The following is a 24,280-nucleotide window of genomic DNA, read 5'->3' on the forward strand; positions in this document are numbered from 1 at the left end:
GGGGTTTTCTGTATTTGGGAAGCAAGTTCTTTCTTATCAAGCCAGCTGTCACACACTTGGATTTCTCCTGCAAATATGTCCACACATGCAAACTCCCATTAATAACACGTATCCTTGCTTTCTGAAATGGAGGCTTTTTCTGTTAGCTTAATTCTTACTTGCAATGTGGACCTGGGCTACTGAGGTACTGGGGGTTAGGACTTCAATATATGAATGTGGGCATGGGACACAGTTTTAGTTTATTTTTAATTACTTCAATCGTTTTTCATTAACAACTAACCCATCTTTTTGATTGATTAGTTGGTTGTCTTTTCCTAGTTCTCGTTTCCCTTTACTCTGGAAAACTCCACCAGTCATTTCACAGATGAGCCATGGGTTTTGTTTGCTTGTTTGCATGGAGGGGTCTAAAAATACAGACGGATACGAAGAAGATGATACTGATTGTATTAGTTTGCTAGGGCAAACAAAGTACTGCAAACCGAGTGGCTTAAACAACAGAAATGTATTGTCTCCAAGTTCTAGAGGCTAAAAGTTCAAAATCAAGGTATCATCAGGGTTGGTTCCTTCCAAGGGCTGTGAGGATCTGTTCCAGCCTCTCCCCCAGCTTCTGGTGGTTTGCTGACAAGCTTTGGTGTTCCCTAGCTTGTGGAGGCATCACCGTGATCTCTGCCTTCATCATCTTCACATGGTGTTCTTCCTGTGTGTGTCTGTCCAAGTTTCCCCTTTTTAGAAGGACACCATTCATGTTGGATTAGGGGCCCACGCTTCTCCAGCATGACCTCATCTAAACTTAACTAATTCTATCTGCAATGACCCTATTTCCAAGTAATGTCAAATTCTTACTTGCAATGTGGACCTGGGCTACCGAGGTACTGGGGGTTAGGACTTCAATATATGAGTGTGGGCATGGGACACAGTTCAACCCTTAATACCAATTCTATATGCAACATCCAGAATCTCCTCAGGGCTGTCTGACTGTACTAACAATGGCAAGTAGAGAACTGGAATTCGGTTCATTTCAGTAAAAAAACCTTCCTGCTTCGCCCTGGGTTTGGGCCGTGAGGAGAGCCAATGAAGCAAACCCAGACCCTGCCATGCGGAAGCCGAGGGAGACAGACATGCAAGCTGTGTGGGTGGAGAGGTGTAAACCCAGTGCTATGGCCGCCATGAGCTTTGCCTAGTGAGGAGGCACTAAGGCTTCACAGAGGTGACGTGTGAGCTGGATTTGTCATGTTATCAGTGTCAGCCCAGCTGGAGGACAGAAGGGCTTACGGCCCTGCTGTGTCTCCCAGGTTAGGCAAGAGGCAATGTGGTCTGATGACGAGAGTCCTGAGATAAGCCCTAAGCCACCCCTCAGTTTCTTCATTGATAAAATGGTTTTAGTTAAAACACTCAATTTATAGGATGTGGCGTCAGGATCAAATGAATTCACAGGTGTGAAAATATGGTTATGGGAAGTAGCAGAGACAGCATCCAGACACAAGTGTTGGGTATCATATATGCCCTGGGACACGAGCAGTAGGCTTTTCTAGCAAAGCAGAGCAGCTTGGGATGTGGCAGATATGAACTCCGGGCTCCCTGCGCCCACGGGCCCATTCCTCTTGCTGAGCCAGCTCCCTCGGGAAAGAAGTGAGGTCTGGACGAGGCAGTCTCCTTCTGGTCAGGACATCAGGTGATTCCATGAAAAAGCTGTTGGGATACAATGGTTTGGGCTCGGGAAGCCAGCAGACCTGGGTTCAAATGGTGGTTCTGCCACCTCTTGGTAGTGTGATTTGTGTGAGTCACTCAACCTCTCTAAGCTCAACGTCCTCATCTGTAAAATGGGTTATGTTAGAAAATCCTTGTAAATTGCTTAACACACAGCTTGATATTAGGTAGTAAGATTTAGCTATTCCTGTTGGCTGTTTTTTGTGAGGATTCAATGAGATGTTTTAGGGAAAGAGCGTGCAGGCAGCAACTGCTCAGTTATCACCACCACCCCCCGCCCGCCTTTAAGATCAGCTTGGGTAGAGCTTCCAGCATTCATATTTTCTTAGGGGTGTGAGATGAAGGGCGGAGGGTTGTACAGAAAACTGTTTAAACTACCTGAAGAATAAAACAGTGTTCAGGCAGTCATACGCCATTTATAATCACCTGTTACTCGTAATTAGTTGTCATGCCGGTACAATCAATTGTGATTCATTAAATCACATGCCCTCAGGACTTTTACCTCACACAGTTTTATTAGTCCAACTTACTGCAGTGTGCCATTATAGGAACTGTTATCCTGCCGATTCATGAATAATGCCCAGGCCACCATGGGAATGACAAGCACTTATTTGCCCTGACAGAGCAAATCCAAGAAGGGTTTCTCTAAGATCATTCTCTTTCTGGTAGGTCTTCGATCAGCACAGAAACTCGGAAGACAAAGACAGATTCTACAATGTCGTACAGACGAGAACTAGAGAAATACCGTGACCTGGATGAAGATGAAATCCTTGGAGCCCTAACAGAGGAAGAGCTTAGGACCCTGGAAAATGAGCTGGATGAGCTAGACCCTGATGTGAGTAGTGCTAAAGGGGACCATGTTGTCACAGGGGCAGGGACAGCAACCATTCCCACGTTGGGGAGGGACAGGTGCAGGCTTCCTGAAGCTGCCACTCCCTCTTTTCTTCTATGACCATCACACTGGAATAACAGTGCTTTTGTAGGGTGTGTGTGTGTGTGTGTGTGTTGTATCAGTCGGGGTTCGCCAATAGACGTATATACATATAGAAAGGGATTTATGTTAAGAAATCGGCTCACACTATTATGGAGGCTGACAAGTCCCAAGGTCTGCAGTCAGCAAGCTGAAGACCCAGGGTGGCCCATGGGTCTGTTCCAGTCTGAGCCCAAAGGCCTGGGAACCAAGAGAGCTGATGGTGTAGTTTCAGTCCAAAGGCGGGCAGGCTTGAGACCCAGGGGGCAAGAGCCAATGTTTCAGTTCTGCTCTTCTTCTTGATATCCCGTGACTTAAGTATCGTGATGTCAGATTAGCAATACTTAATTACTATGATATAAAATCAATACAGCTGATGTTACACAATAAGAGAATAAGAGAGGAAAGAAAACAAAGATATTTGCTTAACACTGACACACACATACACGCAAACATATTCATAACAAAATAAGGAGGAAATATGACAATTACAGTCCTTGTTTCTCTAACTGGTCACATGGTTGTAGCTAGTATTTATAACTACCTTCTTCCACTACCTATTTTGTATTCCCTTTGCTTTTAGCAAGCACCTAGCTGGTCATGTTTCTTTGCCTGGTTGGGTTACCCAAACCTTCATCTTGAAGGGTTTGGGTCATTAATCCTGCCGGGATTGTGTTGTGTCGTTTTCCATTGGCTGTAATCATGGGGCATGGTAAGACTAAGAAAGCCCTAAGCAATCTCCTGTATTGTAGCCATAGACTTCCTTACTTCCATTGTGGAGCCGCCGTCCAATTTCCCCTTAGCTCAGCCAATACAGAAACTCCTTGTCTGTCTATTGATTCAGAGGGGCCCACAGTGGTCAGGTGGCAGGCTTCACTTCCAGTCCAGTGGAATCATTGTTGTGTCTCCTGATGGAAGCATTCGTCCCTTCAGAACTGAGACCTCTAGGCCAGCAGAGCATGAGGTCACAAAAACAGGAAGCACACATTTTGCTAGTGAGTCTCTACGGGTCATAGTGAATGGCGTCACTCCATGTCTGTCCTTGATTCCTGGACCCGGAATCCTGGCTGTGGAAGAAGCACCACCAGGTGCTGCACATTGATTCGGCGCATTTATGTTCTCCTGGAGAACCTTGCCCCAGCCCTGCAAGGTGTTGCCACACAGCTAGCTCTGTAACTGAGCCTGCAAAAGCCTGTTCCACTGTTCTATTCAGCTCGCTGTCAGGATGGTGGGAACAGGTGTCATGGACTGAATTAGCTCAGAAATAAAGGACTAGAAGAGTCCTTTTCACTAGTCTGAAGTTTTTATCATTGCATTCCATAGGTGGCACATTTCAGAAGTGTGTTTCATGCTCAGAATTTGCCTCAACCGTCAGGATCACAGCATCTAGAGGCGGGAGGCTCCCAGGTCACATCTGTGGTTTTCCCAGCCACTGTGGAGCCATGAGCAGGCCTAGAGGGATTCCTAGGTCACCTACTAGACAGGGGCCTTCGTCCTGTATCTCTATCCCAGGTACCCAGGTCAGTGCCCACCCAGCACAGAGAAGGTAGATAATGAATGTTACTGAATTAATTGAATTTTCCATTTGATATATTTTAAAACTAAAAATGGAACAGCTCATGCCTTTTAAAAAAACCTGTCATTGCTCAACTCTAGTTCAATGGTGATCTATTAAAAAAAGAACACTTCTGCACCATTTTCCTAACCCTCAAGTAATCACAGTGGTGGGAGTGTAAGTTAGCAGGAAAAATACAGGAGTGGACATTAGATGTCCCGGTTCCAACCCTGGCCTTGTCTTTTACACTCCATGCGACCTTGAACCAGTTGCTGTCCTTGCCTCGGCCTCTGTCCCCATCCATGAAGTGATGGAGTTGATTTGTTCCTTTCAGGGCCAAGCTTCCATAAGCTTATAACCTGGTCTTATCTCCAGATTTGGTTAAGTGAGTTCTTTGTTGGTCACCCAGAATCCTTGTCTAGAGGTCCTGGGTCCTAGGCCCTGTAGACTGACAGCATGCCGTCATCTTGCTGTTCGCGACTCACGGTGCCCAGCCACAAGGAGATGGGGCAGCCCAGGTTGATTAGAAGGCCGTGTTGGTGGGAGAACTTTGGGTTGCTCCTCTTTCCCCTGCACTGTGGCTCCCCATTAGCCTGAGTTTCACTAAAAACAAGAAACAATCAAGCTTCCAGCTTTATGGCTATAAAATTATTCTGTTCTTATTCTATCCTAGATCACTGCCACGTAGCATGACCAGAACAAACAGTTTTAAAAAGTGAGAACAAAAGGGGGATGTAGCTCCTTACAGTCAACTCAGTAAACACGGCTCAGTTACCTGCCAGGCTCCAGGCCCTGTGCTGGCCACCGACAGGGGAGCCTGGCGGGGGTTCTGTGTTTCAGGTGCTCGGTCCGGTCCGCAGGAAGCCAGCATATAATCTGTGTTCTAAATGGAGGCAGGCGGGGACTCAGGGGGAGGATTCATTCTTACTGGTGGGAGGTTTCACAGAGCAGGTGGTACTGGAACTGGGCCCTGGATTTTTCTAAGGCAAGGATAAAAACAAAGAATTCTAGGCTGAGTGAAGGCCATGAGCAAAGGCTCTTGTATAGAAGGTAGCTGGGACAGGGAGTCTCAGTGTGGTTTCCGTGGAGGTTAGATGAGCCTGAAGGGGGGTTGGGCTAGATAAAGAAGGGAGGGGTTGCTGAAGAGTTGGGGTTATTCTCAACAGGCCCAGGGAGCCTTTGGAGGGCAGTGACTCAGAGGACAGGTGAACTGGAGGAGATGCCAGGGAGGTGAGTGAGAGAGAGGTGGAAGTGGCCGAGGTGGGAGCTCCCGTCGTCCTGCCCAGCTGGTGGGGGGAGAGTTCTTTTCTGAAGATAAGAAAGGGCCCCTGCCCCTCTCCACGACCCTTCCACCCCATTGCAGAATCCTTGCTGTTTCAAGGACTGAGGAGTATAGACCCTCAGTGACCCTGCAGCGCTTGCCTCCTCTAGCCGTTGGGGCTGTTGGAGTTGCTGTGAGCCGCTGGATAAAAATGAGCTTAGATTAGGCTGTGACTGCATATCGGGCAGGTAATGACAAGTGCCAGAGGGAAGCATCAGCCCTGAGAGTGGAGAGGGGCAGTGGGAGGAGCCCTCTCAGAACAAGAATGGAACCCCTCAGGACTGCTTAATTTCCAGCTGGGAGCTCTGTTTCACTTTGAAACTGGCAAAGGGCTCCCACAGTACCCCACCCCAAATATCAGGGTATCTGGCCCCAGCAGCAAGTTCCCAGGGCCTCTATACCTCTCACACAGCCAGCTCCCTTTGAGTCTGTTCCCAGGGAATTAACAGGAAGGAATTCTTGTGTCCATTGAAGGAATGGGGAACCTAGAGCTTCAAGAGCTGACCACTCGCCTAATGTCACAGGGCCCAGGCATGGAGACTCAGATTTCTAACAGGCTCCTGAGTGCATGTACCTCCCTCTCTGGCGGGAGGAAGGTAGCTGTTTATTTGGATTTAGGAGTGAGGCTGGGCAATCTGAGACCTGTGACTCTCACACCATTGTGGTTTCAAAATGGACATTTTCAAAGATCTCTTTCTTTCTAAGTTCAAGGAAAAGAAAAGAGAAATCAGAGAGAGGATAGGAGATAACAGAGTCCAGTGGGTTTTTTTGTCCCAGTCACACAATTGGCTCCTTCACTGAGATGTCTCTGTTACCTGATTTGCAAGTCAGTATGCAAGTTTTGAAAAGATCAAGTGGGCCTCCCTGCTTTCTGAGAGCACAAACATTTCAGCTTGCATTTCACCCGCCCTTGGCCCACGTTCTGAAATCACAGAGAAGGGAGAGGCCAAAGGTATGCAGGCCGGGAGAGGCCTTGGAGCTGGCTGGCCTGGGGAGGACACAGGGACTAGCAGGTGTTCAACCCTCCAATTCACAGAGCAGGAACTGAGCCCAGTGACGGGAAGAAACTTACTCTCGGTCACACGACCAAACAGAACCAGACCAGAACCCAGGTCCACTGTCCAATCTGTTATGCCATGTTTCCCCGAAAATAAGACCTAGCCGCACCATTAGCTCTAACGTGTCTTTTGGAGCAAAAATTCATGTAAGACACAGCCTTATTTTACTATAAGACTGGGTATAATATAATATAATATAATACCGAGTCTTATATTAATTTTTGCTCCAAAAGATGCATTAGAGCTGATTGTCTGGCTAGGTCTTATTTTCGGGGAAACAAGGTACTCTATCTGTTTTGTTTAACAAGCGCTTACATGGCACTTTCTGTGTGCAGGCACTGTTCTAAGCACTTGGAAAATATTAAATCATTCAACCGTCATCATATTCCTATGATTCAGACACTGTTATCCCCATTTTACAGACCAAAAAAGAAAAAGAAAAAGAAAAAGGCTCAGAAGTGAAGTAATTTGTCCATGTCCCACAACGAAGCGGTGGCTGAGCCATGACGTCATTCTAAGAGTTCACGTCTTAGCCACTCCATGGTAGACTTGATGGAAGCCCCCCCCAGAAGACAGTCTGAGCCACAAATGTGCTCTGGTTTTGTACTGGGGAGGGTTCCATATGCAGAATCATCTTCCTTTCCTTCTGGAAACAACCTGAGATGCAGAAGTTCATGTTCGTTCCTGGCTCTGCTTCCAATTTCTTATTGTTAGGCACATGCTGTTCCCTCGTTGGATCTGTTTTCCTGTCTGTAAAATGGATGCAGTTGGCCTAGGTGACCTCTGACACCCCCCTCCGGCTCTAAGCCTCCACGCTTTTTTCCTTTCTTTCTTTTTTTTTTTTAGAGATAGTTGACACATAATATTATGTTAGTTTTAGGTGTGCAGCATAATGAATTGATACTTGCATATGTTATGAAATAATCACCACAATGTCTAGTTAACTTCCATCATCACATATATTTACAATTTTTTTCCCTCTAACCATCTGTGATTTTATGAGCAATTCCTGGCAGCCTTGTTACCTGAAGTCAGCTCACACTTCAGGGGGTTATGTTTTCAGTGATGCAATTGTTAAGCTCCAGTATCATGTGACAGAGTGCAATGCAGTGGAGTTGGAAAACATCTTTGTTTGCAGCAGAGGATTCCAAGCCTGTGCACATTTGGAAGAAAAAGTCCCCGAAACTTTCTATCTCTCACTCTGCGGCCTGGAAAAACTCGAGCTTATCATGAGATTGTTGCGCTTGGACTCCCGCGGGAGAGGAATGCTCCCTGTGCTAAAAGTATCCGCTGCTGACTGATTCCCCAAGAGGATCTGCCCTTTCTCGTCTCTCTGGAGTTAAGTGGATGCTGCTCTGAAGCTGCGCCAACTCCTGGGTTCAGATTGCCTTTGTACCAACCAGGCAGTGGGGAAAATGGGCAACGCCCGGAGATGTTGGAGAATGGCAAGTCACACTGACTTGTGCAGGGAGCAGTACACACGTTCTTGTAGGATCAACAGGCAGTTAAAATTGACTGGGTATGCCATGGGCAAAGCCCTGCGTGGATGACCTCATTTAGTCTTCTGAGAGGTTTGGTTATAAGCCCCATTTTAAAGATGGGGAAACTGAGGCTGAGAAAGATGAAGTAACCTGCCCCGGATGCAACACGGGTGGTGCTGGGATTCCAGCCTCCACAGTTATGATCCAGTAGCCTATGTTGTTAACCCCCTCTGCACACGTGTGGGATGGGGCCTGGAAGGGAACAGGGTGGGGAGTTGTCAGCAACTTGTTTTATTTCAATTCAATTTCCTTTGAAGCTATGTTATTTTTACTCTAAATACTAATCTTAAAAAAAAAGAAAGAAACCACCAATACAAAGAAATTAACTATAAATGTTGCTTGTTAATGAGGCTTTGGGGAAAAGGAAGAATATTTTTTGAAGTAAATAAATATCAAAAAAGATCAGTAAAAAAGATCAAAATATTTGTAGGAGAGATAGTAGAGGTAATCCCAACCTGATAAAGAAATTGGGTCCTAAGAGTTGACTTTGGAGTCAGCCATTGGGAATCTGTGACACGCTATAACCAAAAAAACAATAATGGAAAACAACAGTCCCCCTGCAAAGCCTGAAATAATAATAATAACAATAATAATATTAATAAAATAATAGTAATAACTAGTATTCTCGCTTGAGATCCTCTCATATGCCAGGTGCTATGCTAAGTGTTTTGTGAGCATCATCTCATAAAATTTCCGCAAGGATCCTATGAGATTGGTCCTCACAGGTGGGGATTAATACCCCTCGAAAATAAATGCAAGTGGATGCCCAGAATCACAGATACTAAGTGATAGGCTAAATTCAAGCAAACCTGCTTCCCTTAGCCCATAATGTATCAAGAGTTCTGAGAACAGGTGCCACGAACTGCAAAAAGAAATGATGGAGGAGAAAAACTAGAGCTGGAGACTCTCAGAGCTAGAAGGACACTTAGAGACAATCTAACCCTCCCTCTCCTACCCCCGCATATACATACAGGGAGCAAGTAAAGAAACCCTGATTTCAGGAGTCCCTCTTGGACACAAGTCATTTACTTGGGCGCTTTGTGTATTTCATTAAATCCTTATACCAAACCATTTTAGTGATGAAAAATCAAAACAACAAAAACCCTGAAGCCCAGAGAGTAGAAAGAACTTGTTCAAGGTCACACAGCAAGTCAGCCAGGAGAAGAGAATCTGGGACTTCCTGTCCCACTACATGGCTTCCCACCAGACCCCCCAAAATTGTGAAATCCTTCCTACTCGTGCCCCAGATCATAACCCGTAAGCCAGAGGATGCTGTTGGTCATGAAGGAAGCAGCCAAGTTTGGTCCACAGGGCCATGGTTCTCCCTTGTAACACAAACTGGCAGATTCACAAGCCCAGGATAGAAGTAAACAGTTGAAATGGAAAGAAATAAATCTCTGCTCTAAAAATAGGCATACATCCTTAGAAACACTGCCGGCCGTGCACAGTGCCAAGATGGGCCTGGAGGGGTGGGGGCGAGTAAAGCCAGGTGTCAGTGTGTCCCCACCCCACCTCTGTTTTCTGACCCCATGGTCACCTCCCCTGCATCCTTCCCTCTCCATCGTCTTCCTCCCTGCCTCTGCTTGCTGGGGACCTCTGGGAATGGAGTCCTTCACTCAACTTGGAATCCTCCCATTTTTTAAGGCCGAACCTCCCACCCCTCCCTTGCAAAGCCTTCCTGGCCCTCCCTCTCGAAGCCCCCATCACAGCACCTGCCTTACAGAGGACCTTTTTGATTTTGACATTTTTTAATAGGAAACATTTTAAACACATAAAAGAGTACAAAATATACCTGTTTTTCCATCATCCAAATTCAACAGATAAAAAAATTTTGCCTCATTTGATTTAAATCACCCTTAAAAAGAAAAAAAAAAATTACTATAGATAAAGTTGAAACCCAGTATCTTCCCACTCCCCCCGACCCCCCGGATCTTCTCTCTCTCTTCTACTCTAGTGAACCCTTCTTTCTACTTGAGAGGCAGCAAACCAAACACCCACGACATCAGGTAGGTAATATACATAAAGGGAGGAAGATGGGCCAATTGTCTTGAGGCACGTGGCCCTCATGGGTCATCTTTTACTTTTCCACTCTTGAAAGAGAGATGGACATTAGAAAGTTTTCACTTACCACCTAACCTCCCAAGAAGAAAAGCAACAACAGACCCAGTGATAAATTATAACTCTTGGCCTCTGTGTCAGAGACAGTAGGGAGTGGTGAGGACAGAGGCAAACAGGAGAGTTTGTGTTTGACTGAAGGACACCTGCTGTTCAGTTCCACCAACTGTTGACACTGTGAAAGTGCAGGTCTAGTATTGCCACATCATGTAATTTTCAAGAGATCCTGGAAGTCTGAATTTTTATGTGCAAGTTCACCAAACAAACCACGTTTTGACATTTGATTGGAGTATAGGCCTCCCAGTTTGCAACTCTGGCTTTGTTCCATATGATAGGTTTTCGTGTGTGTGTGTGTGTGTGTGTGTGTGTAAATATAGTTAGATATATGAAAAGCACCTAGTCCGGTGCCTGGGACATAGTAGGTGCTTAATAAATCTGTTGAACCTGAATGTGTGATTCGCTTGCTAGAATTTAGGATTCTTGAGATTTGGAGCTACATTGGACCACCACAGGTATAGGGCAATCAGGTATAGTTGTGCAAGTTGTGTAACTCTGCATAACTCCAGGAGACACTGTTCACATAAACCACGGAGCACATAATACACTTGGAGTTGTGCAGTGCACAACTTGCACAACCAGATGAAACTGCCCTGACAGAGTGTATGCATAATGCAGCGTCTATTCCATTGAATTGAAGTGAATAATTATGCCCTGTGGTGATAAAACTGATTGGCAATAAGTTGCTTCTATATGGAGTTCAAACGTTTATTCTGAGGTTTCACGCTAAAAGGGTTTTGACCTTCATTTTACAGAGGGGGATTCCACAGTCAGAGAGCACCAGTGCCCTGTTTGTGGCCTCACAGCCCTGGGATGAGAACAGAGGTTGTCAATTAGGATGCAGTTTGGATGCAAAGAACAGAGGCTCAAAATGACATGACTTAAACAGTGGGTAATTCATCCCTCAAATAAAAGTCCAGAGATGGGCAGTCTAGGGCTGGTATGGAGATCAGCTCCCCAAACTTCCCCGAGTTTCAGATTCCATCCAGCTCATCTTCTTGCCATCCCTAGGGTGTAACCCACATCTTCATGGTCCAAGGTGGTGTCCATGACTGCTGCATTCCAGGCATCAGAATAGAGGAACAAGGTAAAAAGAAAAAAGGAGAAAAGCCATTATTCAAGTGCCTTTTAATGAAAGTTACCAGACATTGCCCCTGGACACTTCTTACTTATATGATTGACGAGAGCTTAGTTTCGCGCATGATTCAACCTAGCTGCCTGGGAAATATAGTCTTTAATCTGAGTGGCCAAGTGCTTAACTAAAAGAGTAGAGTGCTTCATTACTGAAGAAGGGGAGACATGCTACAAGGGGCAGTTTAGGCTTGCCAGTTTGATGCTCTACCAAAAGCTCTGAGGAGGAGTGAGAGGAGTTGGTAGAGATTTAACCGAATCCAAGCCCCCAAAGAAAACATCACAAACGTCTTACTCTCTAGCTTGGCATTTCCCAAAACCCCAATCAGTGAACCTGGTCCCATTCTGGACATCCCCACCCTGGCACCTTTCATAATGTGTCCCCTCCTCCAAACCTGCTGGGGGCAGCAGTTGGATGGCCCAGCAAACAGCTTGAGGCAGCAGGTGTGAAGTGGACCTGACGGGTGTCCAAGTAATACCATCCTTTTCCTCGCTGGAGCGTCAGTATTACGTGGTTCCGATGATTCATACCACATTTTCCTAGTGCCCAATTCTTGGTGCTGGGGATTCAGCAAACACTCACATACACCCCAGCTGGCCTTTGAGGGGCACTCAGTCTCCTCTGGGAGAGAGATGCAGCATAAATGTGCTCCGAGATAAATTAGGATGAACATTACATAAGACCTAGCAAGATGCCTAGGGGAGTTTGGGAAGAGAATTGCCAGATCGATGTGGGGAGCACTGCATGGACTGAATGGGGTGCCCAAGGGAAGGGCTTTGAAAGATGACTGCTGGGGAGGAGGAGGGGTGGCATTCCAGGCAGAGGGCACGACCTGAGTGAAGCCTGGCAGTTGGCAGAGCAGGGCGTGGCTGTGGAATGTGGAGTAGCCTACAAGGGCTGGAATACAGCATACTGGAAGCCGGGAACAAATCAGAGCGCTGGAGTAGGTTGGGGCTGGCTGGTGACTCTGGTCGTGATTCTGTAGGTCAGTGGAGGTGCTGAGTATTTGTGAGTGTGTTGGCCAGAGACGTGGTCAGATGCCCATGTCGGTGAGGTCTGTCTGGCTGTCGGAAGGGGAGGGAGTATAGGTGGGGAGGCCGGAAGAAGGGAGACCAGCCAGAAGCTGATCTAATGGGACAGCTAGTGCATGACGACTTGAACAGGGTGGTGCCTACGGGACAGAGATAGTTCAGAACCCTGCAGCATTGGACTCACCCCAACTCTTTCCCCTAGCAAGCCATGCCCCCTAGTTCTGCCATGCCTTTGTGCTGCGCTTTCTATCCCTCTTTAATACCCCTGTCCTCTCTCCTCTTCACCTGGCCGGTTCCTACCTGGTCCCCTGAACCTGGTCCCTTGGAATGCAGCTCAGGCACCTCCAAGAAGTGGGAGGTGGGGCAGATTAAGCTGCTCACATGTGGGTGTGTCTCCCCTCTCGCTGTGAGCCCCTATGGAGCAGGATCATACATTCATTGTCTCAGGATGCCCTGTGCCTGGCACAGCAGGGAACATGCAGAAAAGGAGGATTAGGAGAAAGCCAGGAAGGGAAGGTTTGGCCCCATCTTGTGCCATGACTGTCAGAGAGACAAAGGTGCTGTTGCAACCAACAGGACCCGCCACCCACAGTTACTGGACTTGGGCCACAAGAGAGCTTGTGGATGTCAGCATGAGTGCCCTATGCAGTGGGCTGTGCCGCTGAAGTAGCAGCTGTTGGGTTTCAGAATCCTGCAGTGAGATCATGGTGACTGAGCCAAAGGCCTGGATCTTTCTGGAGCGAAAGAGGAGAGTTGGAGATGCTCAGAGTGTGTTGGGGTTGGGGGGGCATGTTTGGAGAGAGAGGGGCTCTTAGAGGTTTGGGACTTGCTTCTCCCCTGTGACTGGGGCGTGTGTGGTGTGGCCCTCAGCCCCTCCACACTCCCAGGTAACATCCCCCCATATGTGACAAGAAAGCTCGGTTGAAGCCCCAGTGAATGATCTCTAATGGGATTTGGGAGCTGCTGGTCAGCAGGGCAGAGGCAGGGCACGCTTCATCTGGATGGGATCCCGAGGGACTGGACGGCCACATTTCACACCGGGGGAAACAGACCTGGCAGATAACTGGAAAATAATACTCCTCAAGGCCACTTGAAACACAAGTTGGCTGGAGATTAGGGGAGGGGGGTGAGGGGAGCGTCAATACTTTGTAAAAGGTAATTGGGTGAAGGACTGTCTGTAAAACGTGTGGCCTGACTGATGTGGTGGACAGGCTGCGGCTTGGGTAGGTGTCTTTTGAAATACGAACGGGAGAAAAATCCATGGGAATTCCGGGATGTTAATCCTCCTGGGTTTCTCTTACCCCAGAACAGTAACTACATGCCTCTGGGCCTCAGTTTCTCCACTGTAAACTGAGACTAGTTTGATAAGGAGGGACGCTCTGGCTTTCTAACACTTGGAGAGGAAACCTGCTTCTCATATGGTGCCACATCTGGTTTCCAGGATCTGTTCCTAGAGGAAGGCAGTCAGGTGGGATGGAAAGTTTTCTGTGGCTTGGAAATCAAGAGCCCTGGGCTCTCAGTCCAGCACGTGACCTCAGGCAAGGCCCTTCCCCTCCCTGGCCCTCGGCTGCTCCCAGTATCTGGTGAGGTTTACTACTTGGTCTATCATCTTCTAAGGAGTTGTATCTGATTCAGTCACAGGACAGGAACCCAGGACTCTTGGAGCCCGGGCCAAAAGGGGTTATTTTACATTCCCTTGTTCTTAGACATAGCTGACTTATTTGGGAAAAGTGATTAAACTTCTTGTTTTTTGTCACTGTGAAGAATCGGGTTAAGGGCCTTTTAAATATGATCAGCCACCAGTCTGAAACACTCATACAGATCCTTGGGCATGTGATTTCCATACAACGTCATCCGTATATAAGCTCAGGCTTCCTGGCTGTGTGGCTAACAAGCTGTATGACTTTGGTCAAGTGAGTTCAGTTTTCTATGCCTCAGTTTCCCCAACTGAAAATGAAAGAATTGGCCCAGAGGCTCTCTTAGGGCTTTGCAGCTCTGAGCTGCCAGGAATCTATGATTCTTTTAATAAATTGTGTGTGTGCCTATGTGTGTTTCCTGTGTGGGCACGTTTTGTGTGTGCGTACGTGTCTGAACAAGCCTGCAATGATTCTAGCCAGAAGGGCTTCTCACGTAGCCCTATCTATAGCAATGATAACGGTGCAGATACTTGATATTTGGCTGTCCTGGCACCTGTTTGTGGCGTGTTAGAGCTCCTAACAGCACAGTTGAGGATCTGTCAAAGTTTCCATCGTCATTTGGACAACTGGACTCCAGAGTGTGAGTGGAAAAATGAGAGTGAGATGTTAACATGTCAAGCTGCATGTCCCAGTTTTAATTTTACAACATTTAAAAGGAAGTAACCATTTGAGAAGCCATGAGTAGGGAACTACAGGAAGAGGTTTCCTAGTGCGTGCCAATGATTACTTTCAAGAACATGTTTAACTTTCAATGTGTTTTTAAAATTTTTAAAAATTCTAAATTAAAAACCCATGTAGATACCCCTTCCTTCCTCTAGTGCAGAGCCTGATATGGGCAAGACAGTAAGTAGGTGCGGAATAAATGCATGAATATCTTATCTTGACTTTCTCTACATAGAATTTGAGTCTGATGAGAACCTTAGGTCAGATATGGGGAAATGGCAGCCGTGGGCTGAGTCTTGCCTGCAGATGTGTATTATTTGGGCTGAACGTTGTTTTTAAAATACTTGGATCATATGTCAATATTGTAAAATCAGTAGAGTTCACATAAAGACGAGCAGATCTAATAGCATTGCCCACATTCTTGCATGGCAGTAATTTGCTGGAGCACTGAAAGCTCCGTGAGCCACTGTCCCCACCTCTCCGAAGTATCCGGCAGCTATTATTCTAGGCTAAGGTCAGAGAGCATCTAGAAATTCCTTCTCCTTAAAACCAACACTAACTTCCTTGTCGGGAGATGATAAGGAGATTACCCAGGCATTCGTCCCTGTCCTCCTCCCCTGAGTAAATTTACAGTTCTAAGTAAGGACACGAAGACATGCTATGTGCCAGAACTTGCTCCCAAGCAGTCTCACCTGTAACCAACCTGTCTTTGGAATGAAGATATACGTGTAATGTGTGCATATAAATACAGGTTCCCCTAATACAGAACCCATGACTTTTCTGATGGAGCCAGACTGATGCTTCCTTGTGAACTAACTATAAAGAAAGCATGTGCCCAGCACATTTACTCTGTGCACATTTTAAGATTAGGAGACTGAGACTTAAATTCCTTAAGGGTTAGTTGGTTCCAGTTGCCCGCAGGCACCATGGAGTTATGCAACATTCACAGGCAATGTGGAGGCTAGTTATAGACTATTCTTTGCTATTCAGTAAAGTAGACCCCCCTTTAGGATCTTGATTAACCTTAAAAGCGAAAACAGTACATTGTTTCCCACACATGCTGTAATTGAGAATTTTCTCTCATTTTACTCTACCTCCCCCACTTACCTCCCATTTCCCTGTTACTCCAAATTAGAGAGCTTTTTGTGGGGTTCTAGCCCTACCTCTTAGCACACCACCTGGACACATAATACTCACTCCATGGATGCTTTTTGGACGATAAGGAATAAAGAAATGAAGATACATTTCTACTCACACACGTTCATCTAATACTCTCCTGGTCAGAGCTGACGACAAAATGGTTGTGGGAACTCTTTCCTCACCTATTGGATACCTGGGTCTGAGAGTTGGTTTTAGGTTCTAATAGTCATGAGAGGGCCAAGGCAGTATTTTCTTACCCATTGAAGTCCTCCACAACTAATTCACATAATAAGGCACGTCAAATTGTAAAACAGGACACCATTTTAAACGTGGCCAGCTCTAGCTTGGCCATTCTCAGCATCACTGTTGGCCACTGGCACACAAAGAGCCTTCTGTCCTTAGCAGTCCATGCCCATTTAGTTTAGTTACTGCGTTAGCCATTTTTATCATTTTTTTCCTAGATAACATGCCATTTTTAAAAACAGCTTTTTTGAGATACAATTTACATACCATAAAATTCACCCTTTTAAAGTGTGTAACTCAGTGTTTGTTTTTAGTGTATTCACAGAGTTATACAACCATAACTGTAATCAATTTTAGAACATTTTCATCACCTCAAAAAAGAAACCCATATCCCTTAGCTCTCACTCCTCATTTGCCCTCAACCTCCTCAGTTCTAGGCGACCACTAATCTACTTTCTGTCTCTAGAGATTTGACTATTCTGGACATTTCATATAATTGGAGTCAGACACTGTTGTCCTTTGTGACTGGCTTCTTTCACTTACCATGATGTTTTCAAAGTTTTATCTATGTTGTAGCATGTATCAGTACTTCATTCTTTTTATTGCCAAATAGTAGTCTGTTGTATGGATGTACCACATTTTATTTATCCATTCACCATTTGATAGACATTTGAGTTATTTTCACTTTTTGGCTATTATGAATAATGCTGCCATGAACTGCAAAATTTTTGTGGGGACATATGCTTTCATTTATCTTGGGTATATCCCCAAGGAGTGGAATTGCTGCATTATATGATAATGCCATGTTTAAGCTTTTGAGAAACTGCTAGCATGTTTTCCAAAGAGGCTACATCATTTAACATTCCCATCAACACTGAGTGAATGTTCCAATTTCTCCACATTCTCACCAACGCTTGTTATTATCTGTCTTTTTTTTTTTATAGCTATCCCAGTGAGTGTGAAGTCGTATCTTATTCTGTGCTTGATTTTCATTTCCCTGATGGCTAATAATGTTGAGCATCTTTTTTATGTGTGTATTGACCATTTTTATGCCTTCTTTGCAGAAATATCCATTCAGATTCTTTTTAAATCAGGTTATATTATCTTATATTTTTAGTTGTAAGAGATCTTTATATATTCTGGTTACCAGACCCTTATCATATATATGATTTGCAAAAATTTTCTCCCAATCTATGGGTTGGTTATCTTTTAACTTTCTTGATAGTGTCCTTTGAAGCACAAACATTTTTAATTTTGATGAAGTCCAATTTATCTATATTTTTCTTTTGTTGCTTATTGTTTTAGTAGCATATGTAAGCAACAATTGCTTAATGCAGGGTCACAGAGATTGATACCTATGTTTTCTTCTAAAACTTTTATTGTCCTAGCGCTTACATTTAGGTCTTTGATCCATTTCGAGTAAATTTTTGAATACATGTCATTTTTGAAAACTAGTTAAAATGAGAAATAATTAGGAGTTTAAAACATATGCAACTGTCTTTGGCTTTAATTGAAAATCATGTTATGTTTCATTAACACATATCACTTAATGGGAAAAATTTAACTCCTAATGAGGTTGATATTCTCAATATTTACTTAAAAATTCAATAAGCTAAGAATTATTAGAAAAGGCCTTTGACATTTTTGTTTTTAAAAAATCAACTGCTTGCAGTAAAGATTTAAAGAAATAAAACCATATTTTAACATGCAATGTAAGTAATATTTTTAAATACATTAAAAACATCTTTAGTCCCCTCTTGTAATGATATGGGCCTCAGTTTTACACAGTGATTCTCAGTTAGGGGTGATTCTACTCCCCAGGGGACATCTGGCAATGTTTGGAGACTTTTGGTTTGTCACAACATGGGGGTGAGGATGGTACTAGCATCCATTGGGCAGAGGACAGAAATGCTGCCAAACAGTCTGTGGTGCATAGAACAGCCCCCACCACGAGGAATCAGCCAGCCCCAAACATCAATTGTGCCAAGGTTGAAAACCCTACTTTAACTAACTCAGTGGCCTCTAGCAAATATATTTGAGAAGAGATGTGAGTTTGCAAACACTTTTCCTCTCAGTTACAACCTCATGGGTTTCTCCCATCACAATACTGAGCCTTTCAGAGGCCAGAATGTGCCCCAGCTCCTTCCTGCCATCAAAACCCTTTATGGTGACAAAAATCTATCTGGTCTCCTCTTCTGAGGATCATTGGGGAAACACTTGCTTTCAGTGCTTAACTCATTTTATATTTGTATGTTTTCATTTTTTGAATTTTGAGATATATTTGGATAATTCATCCCCTGGTCAGCATTCATAAATGGGTAACCAAACTGTTGACGTTTATTTTAACAGATTATAGGACACCAGTGATGATAAGCGATGATTTGTGAGTGTTTGGCACTGTGCTGAGCGCTCTTCCTGCATTATCTGATTTAATTTTCTCAGTAATTCTGAGAGAGTGACTAATATTCACATTTTACAGCCATAGAAACTGAGGCACAATGAGATTAGGCGACTGGCCCAGGATTGTATAGCTGAAGTCATCACTCCTCCAAGTCAGGGCTGAAGCCTGATGGGGGTCAGCAGAGAAGTGCGGGTATGTCATAAAGCATTTGGTTACTCGTGAGGAGTCACAGAGGGACAGTTAGGTAGTCCTCTCAGTTGAGTCACAGTAAGTGCCCTGCCACGGGAGATCAGGAGGACACCCACAGCGCTAGCCCCGGGAAAGCCCACCTCACCTTGGACATGCCCAAAGATGTGTGGCTCACCTGTGACCATCCCCCATTCCGCATAGCGTAGTGGACAGTGTCTGAGGACTGCTGCTTACGGGAAATGGGGTGTCTGTAGCATTGCTTACATTCTTGGCACTCACCCCCAAATCAGTCAAGGCTTGATTTTCTACCCACTGGCCATCCTCTCATAACACACTCCAATTCCCAAATGTCTCTCCTGACTTGCGAGCTATATCCACTTGCACGTACACCAGCACCACTCCCCGAGTTTCTCATATGTACCATGCGCGGGGCTAGGCCAACTCACCTTCCGCTCTCCCAGAGTCGAGGTCACACTCCGGCCCCCGGACCTCACGGGCACTGCTCTTACTGGAACAGCACTGTGGTGTTCAACAAAAGTGTCTCAGAAAAAAAATCCTACTGCAGTTAAACAGTAATATTTCCTTCCCAGGCCTTCACACTCTATGTGCACATAGCATATATCTTCATGTATTTGATATCATTCCCCCCCTCAGAGGGGCTTTCAGGAAAGGATTTGGAGTGTGTGTTTAAATGAAGATATGCATTTTGGTGGTACGAAGATCGGAGATGGAATGGCTCTCCAGGTTAGCCATTTTGGGGTGCGGCAGGAAGTGAGGTAAGATTCTGCTCACATCTGCCTTCCAGTGTCCTCTACTACTTTGAATGAAATAGGGTGGGGAGAGAGCAATGAATAGAAATGAAGATTGCCCTCCTCTTCCAAATCTGAAGAAGGTTTTTGTTTTAGATCTGTCCTGAAACTCCTTGGGCAAATCTTTCCTTGCTCTGGGCCTCAGTTTCCCCTTGAAGGAAAGGTGCATGCACTAGACAATCTCTAAGCATCCCTGCAACGATAAACTTTGATTCTCTAAGGTACTAGAAGCTGAGTTACAGGGAAGCCCGTGGGATTCTAATCCACCCTAATTAGGAATCCGTTTTAGTAGGAAGCCCACCCCAAGAAGCCTGCCCATGTTCGAAGAAGAAAACACAATGATTGGTTGATGCTCTCTTTCTTCAGAGACCCATCTGCAGGGGCAACGTTGAAATTATTTAACAGCCAGCATGGCATGAGCACGGACCATCAGGAGGATAGAAGGCAGCCGGTAGAGCCTTCCGGGACTGCAGCCTGAAAGCGTGTCTCCCACCTTGCCCACCTCGCCGTTCTGCCAAGCTTTCCCGCTTGTGTTGTGGGTCTGCCTCTTCCTGTCTGACTGTATCCAGGGCCCTCACTCAAACCCCTTGGCCTTCTTCTCTTCCTGATCACTTTATACACAACGGCTATAAATATCCTCCTGCACGCAGACACCTGCTTAGTCGTATTTGTCACTCAGCAGATGCTCGTGGAGCATCCCTCTGTGCTCAGCCCCATCTCGGCTGCCCCCTCACACCCGCGCCTTCAAAAAAACGTTAGAGGCTGGGAAATTCAAGGAGATTAAGAGACCTGAGTCCTAGCTTGGCTCTGTCCCTCATCTGCTGAGTGACCTTGGACAGGTCCCTGCCCCTCCCAGGTGTCAGACTTTTTCCTGTAAATGAGTGACTTGGATTGATTCAAAGGGCTCTGAGGTCCCCATTGTTCAATGATGAGTTTCTGGAGAAATGCATGTCTTCAGTAGCTGATCTCTCTCTCTCTCTCTCTCTCTCTCTCTCTCTCTCTCTCTCTCTCTCTCTCTCACCGGTCCCACAACCTCCACTATAGAATGCACTGCTGCCTGCAGGCCTGAGGCAGAAGGATCAGACCACCAAGGCGCCCACAGGCCCCTTTAAAAGGGAAGAGCTCTTGGATCACTTGGAAAAGCAAGCAAAGGAGTTTAAAGACCGAGAAGACCTGGTCCCCTACACAGGGGAAAAGCGAGGTACTGAATCGTGTTACTCTTATGAATATGTCACTTCCCATGCATCGCTGAGTGTCAGCTGTATGCCAGGCCCTCTGTTGATCCCAATGTGACGGGGCCTCCTTGCCCTCATCCCTGCCTGGCCGAAAAACACAAAGCCAGCTCCAAAAGCATTGATGACATAGATTGAGGGACGTTTTTGGTAAACCGGGCCAGCAAAACTTCCCCTTAAGTCCCGTTTAACTAGGGTTCCTGTTTATTTTTCATACAAGCCTAGATGCTTTTAAAAGTGAGAGAAGTGACCATTAATCATGATATCAGGACATGAGACCTGAACAAGGCCCGTCCTGTGCAAACCAGGAACAACAAATACCCTCTCTCTACCCTAACCATCCCTGCCCTTTCCCCAAAGTTCCTTTCTCTGGCAATTGTGTTATCCCTTCTTTCATCCATCCTTCCAAGGCTCTGTCCCAGCCTAAAGCAAGCCATGTAGAAGTGTCTGGGGAACAGACAGCACTCCCTGACTATCCAGCCCTTCCAAGGCTTCCTGTTGCAACTCCAAACCATCCTACTGCCCACTTCTATCATGCTTACCCTTGCTTAACACACTGCTGCCCCACAGGTCTCCTTCTGTTCTTCAAGCATTCTGAGCTCTTTCTACCTCAGGACCTTTGCATGGATTCCCTCTGCCTGGAATGCTGGTCCTGCTGTCTGCCTCTGTGCTTTCTTCCTTCCCTGTAAGTGGCATCATGGTTAGAAACAGGCTAGAGCAATACGTTTTAAAACCTGCTGTGCCTCCATTTCCTCATTTATGAAATGGGGGTGCTGAAAATAACATCAGCAGCCGCATGAGGGTGTTGCAAGGATTGAGTTAAGATACATACAAAGCCCTGAGAGCAGCACCTGGCACTAGTGAGTGCTATGCGACTATGAGCTATTATTATCCTTTCGGCCTCAGCCGTCCTGTCTCCTCTTTCAGGGAAGTCTTTCCTGTCTCCTTGGTTTAGGACGTGCAGTCCCTTCAGCTCCCCGCTTGGTTGTTCTCCATCTCAGGAGCCTATGCACGGCTCTCACAACAGCTCCCATTTTATCTTTATCTCTTTATCATTTGTCTCTCTCACTGGCCTGTAACAGCCATGAGGGCAGGGATTCAGGCTTTTTTGACTCACACAGTACCCCCAGCACCCAGTGGTATACAGTAGGGCCTGGTATACAGTAGGACTCAGGAGAGAGTTGGTGAATGAATGAATGGGTTCAAATTAAATAAATGTGTAATGAAGCCCGTGGGCTATATCCTTAGACTATAAGCCCCCTGAGTACAAGGAGCACATCTGTCTGGTTGATCATTACATCCTCGCACCTAATAAACCCTAGTACATAGTAGGCACCCAATAAATATCTGTGGAATGAAAGCATTCATTCTGATTAATTAATTAATTACTTGTGTGACTAATTGTTTATTTTCAGTCTCTTCCATTCTCCCCACCCCCAAGAATGTAAACGTGATGAGCCAGGGGTCTGTCTGTGGTTTTTATCTCTGTATCCCTGTTGTATTCTTAGCACAATGCACTGCACAGCGCTCCTTGATAAATAATAAAATGAAAGAGCATGCAGGATTAGACAGCGTGGGGACGACGTTGATCCATCCCAAACCCTGGCATTGGAGCTCAGACCAGATTTTATCGAGAACTTAGAAGGTCAGGGAAGCCCAGGGCAACTGGTTTACAGAATTTTGTCTGAAGGTCTGTGGTCTGAGACGTCCTAGAGGGGGTGGCAGAGCACGTGGGTGGGAATGACCGGGGCCTTGACCACAAGGGCCGGGTGTGCCCGGCTGGGAGTGTGGGCACCAGATGTTTTCAAGCAAGGCACTCGTGCCGTAAGGAGTGGTTTCTGTACAGCACATAAAGATAACAGAATCTCTGGATTTCATGGAGCTTTCAAACTCCCATTTTCCCACCTGCACATTTGAAAACTAGGGAAACCAAGGCTGTGAGAGAGTGAGCAGAAGACCTGGATGGACAGCTGGTGAGTCACAGCTGGCGTCCCCTTCCTCAGGCACCCACCCCTCTCCCAGGGGAGTAGCCAGAGATGGGGTGGGGTGGAGAAGAGAAGGAGAGTGGTACACAACCGGTCCTGCCCCGCCAGGGAATGCCAGCCTGGCCCAGAGCCGGGAACAGTCCTCCAGACTCCCAGAGCCTGACTGCCTTTGTGAAAAACCAGGCTGACCCAACACGGTGGCTAGAATTTATTCTACTGCCATATGATGACAATCCTAAAAAGTTCTTCCTCCTCATCGTCACCACCACCACTACCCGGGTCATCACCATGAAGTATTTACATGATAATTGCCGGAGTCCTTGTAGGTTGAGTAAGTCAGGGTCTCAGCAGAGAGTGTGGGGAAGGAGACCTTCCAGCTTTAACAGGCAGACTCAGAGCCATTCAAGTCTAGCCCTTACTGAGCATTCACCCAGCGCTGAGCCCAGCTAGTTCTGAGGGGAAACAGTGCTCCAGTCACCACGAGACCTGACAGAATGTGAAAGGAGCCATACACTCATGCAATGTTCTGAGGAATTTGGACTTCATTTACTCTCATTCCAGTGAGGGGATCAGAATAAAGCTCCTTGCAGGATATTCTCGTTAGAAGTAAATGTGGCGGGAGTATTTCAGCTCTTGCTTCCCAGCAATTGTTGTCAGTTTTGGCTCAAATAAACTCTTACAAAAATTCTCAAAAAAATAAAAAATAAAATAAAAATAAAAATAAAATAGATGTGGCTGCATGTGCTAGGGAGAAAGGTAAAATAAAATAAGAGAGACTTAATCAAAATGGAAGTTTTTCTCTCACTTAGAAGCGGTGCAGGGTTAGGCAGCCCAGGGCTCGTAAGGCATCTTGCCTGGCTTTAGGAATTAAGACCCTTTCCAGTTTTTTTCATCTGCCATCCCTGAAATATGTCCTTATCCTCGTAGTCTGTCTGGCTGCCAAAGCTCCAGTCATCACATCCACATTCCAATTAGTAAGATGAGGGAAGGGAAGAAGTCCAAGTGCTTCTTGTGGTTTCTGGGAGTCACTGGAGGCATCTACTGCAAGGGTATAATAAACCATGGGTCTTCAATATTTATTGAATATCCATCTTAGGCATTGCATCTATCATTTCACAGTTGATTTTCTCTCTAGCCACTATATTTCTTTGTATGTTTTTCCCTTTTCCAGATCCACCTCTGGTGGAGGTTATGATACATTTTCCCCCAGGTAATTTTGTTGTGTATTCTGCTTATATAGGTAATTGATCTTTGCTGTAAACAATTTAAACAATAAAACAAAGTAATTCGAAGTAATTCCCTCCACTGAGAGATAGGCACTGATCCCATTTTAGTGACTATCTTTCTGGACATTTCTCTCTGCACTTCCCACCCCTCCCCGCCTCTACCATTACCACCCTGGTCCAAGTCACCATCATCTGTCACCTGGACTCA

The 24,280-nt window shown here is 45.7% G+C and overlaps 1 protein-coding gene across 3 annotated transcripts in view; it reads left to right on the forward strand.

The window, feature by feature from the left end:
* TMOD1 (tropomodulin 1) overlaps positions 1–24,280 on the forward strand; it is a 79,130-nt gene that overhangs the window by 16,723 nt on the left and 38,127 nt on the right. For all 3 annotated transcript variants that reach the window (XM_019729186.2, XM_019729185.2, XM_074330749.1), the window contains exons 2-3: positions 2,377–2,542; positions 20,674–20,830. In XM_019729186.2, coding sequence (XP_019584745.1) covers positions 2,423–2,542; positions 20,674–20,830 — 277 coding nt within the window. In that variant the 5' untranslated portion in view covers positions 2,377–2,422. The remainder of the gene's footprint in view (positions 1–2,376; positions 2,543–20,673; positions 20,831–24,280) is intronic.

This window comes from Rhinolophus sinicus, linkage group LG04, assembly GCF_036562045.2.
Source record: "Rhinolophus sinicus isolate RSC01 linkage group LG04, ASM3656204v1, whole genome shotgun sequence".
NCBI lineage: Eukaryota > Metazoa > Chordata > Mammalia > Chiroptera > Rhinolophidae > Rhinolophus > Rhinolophus sinicus.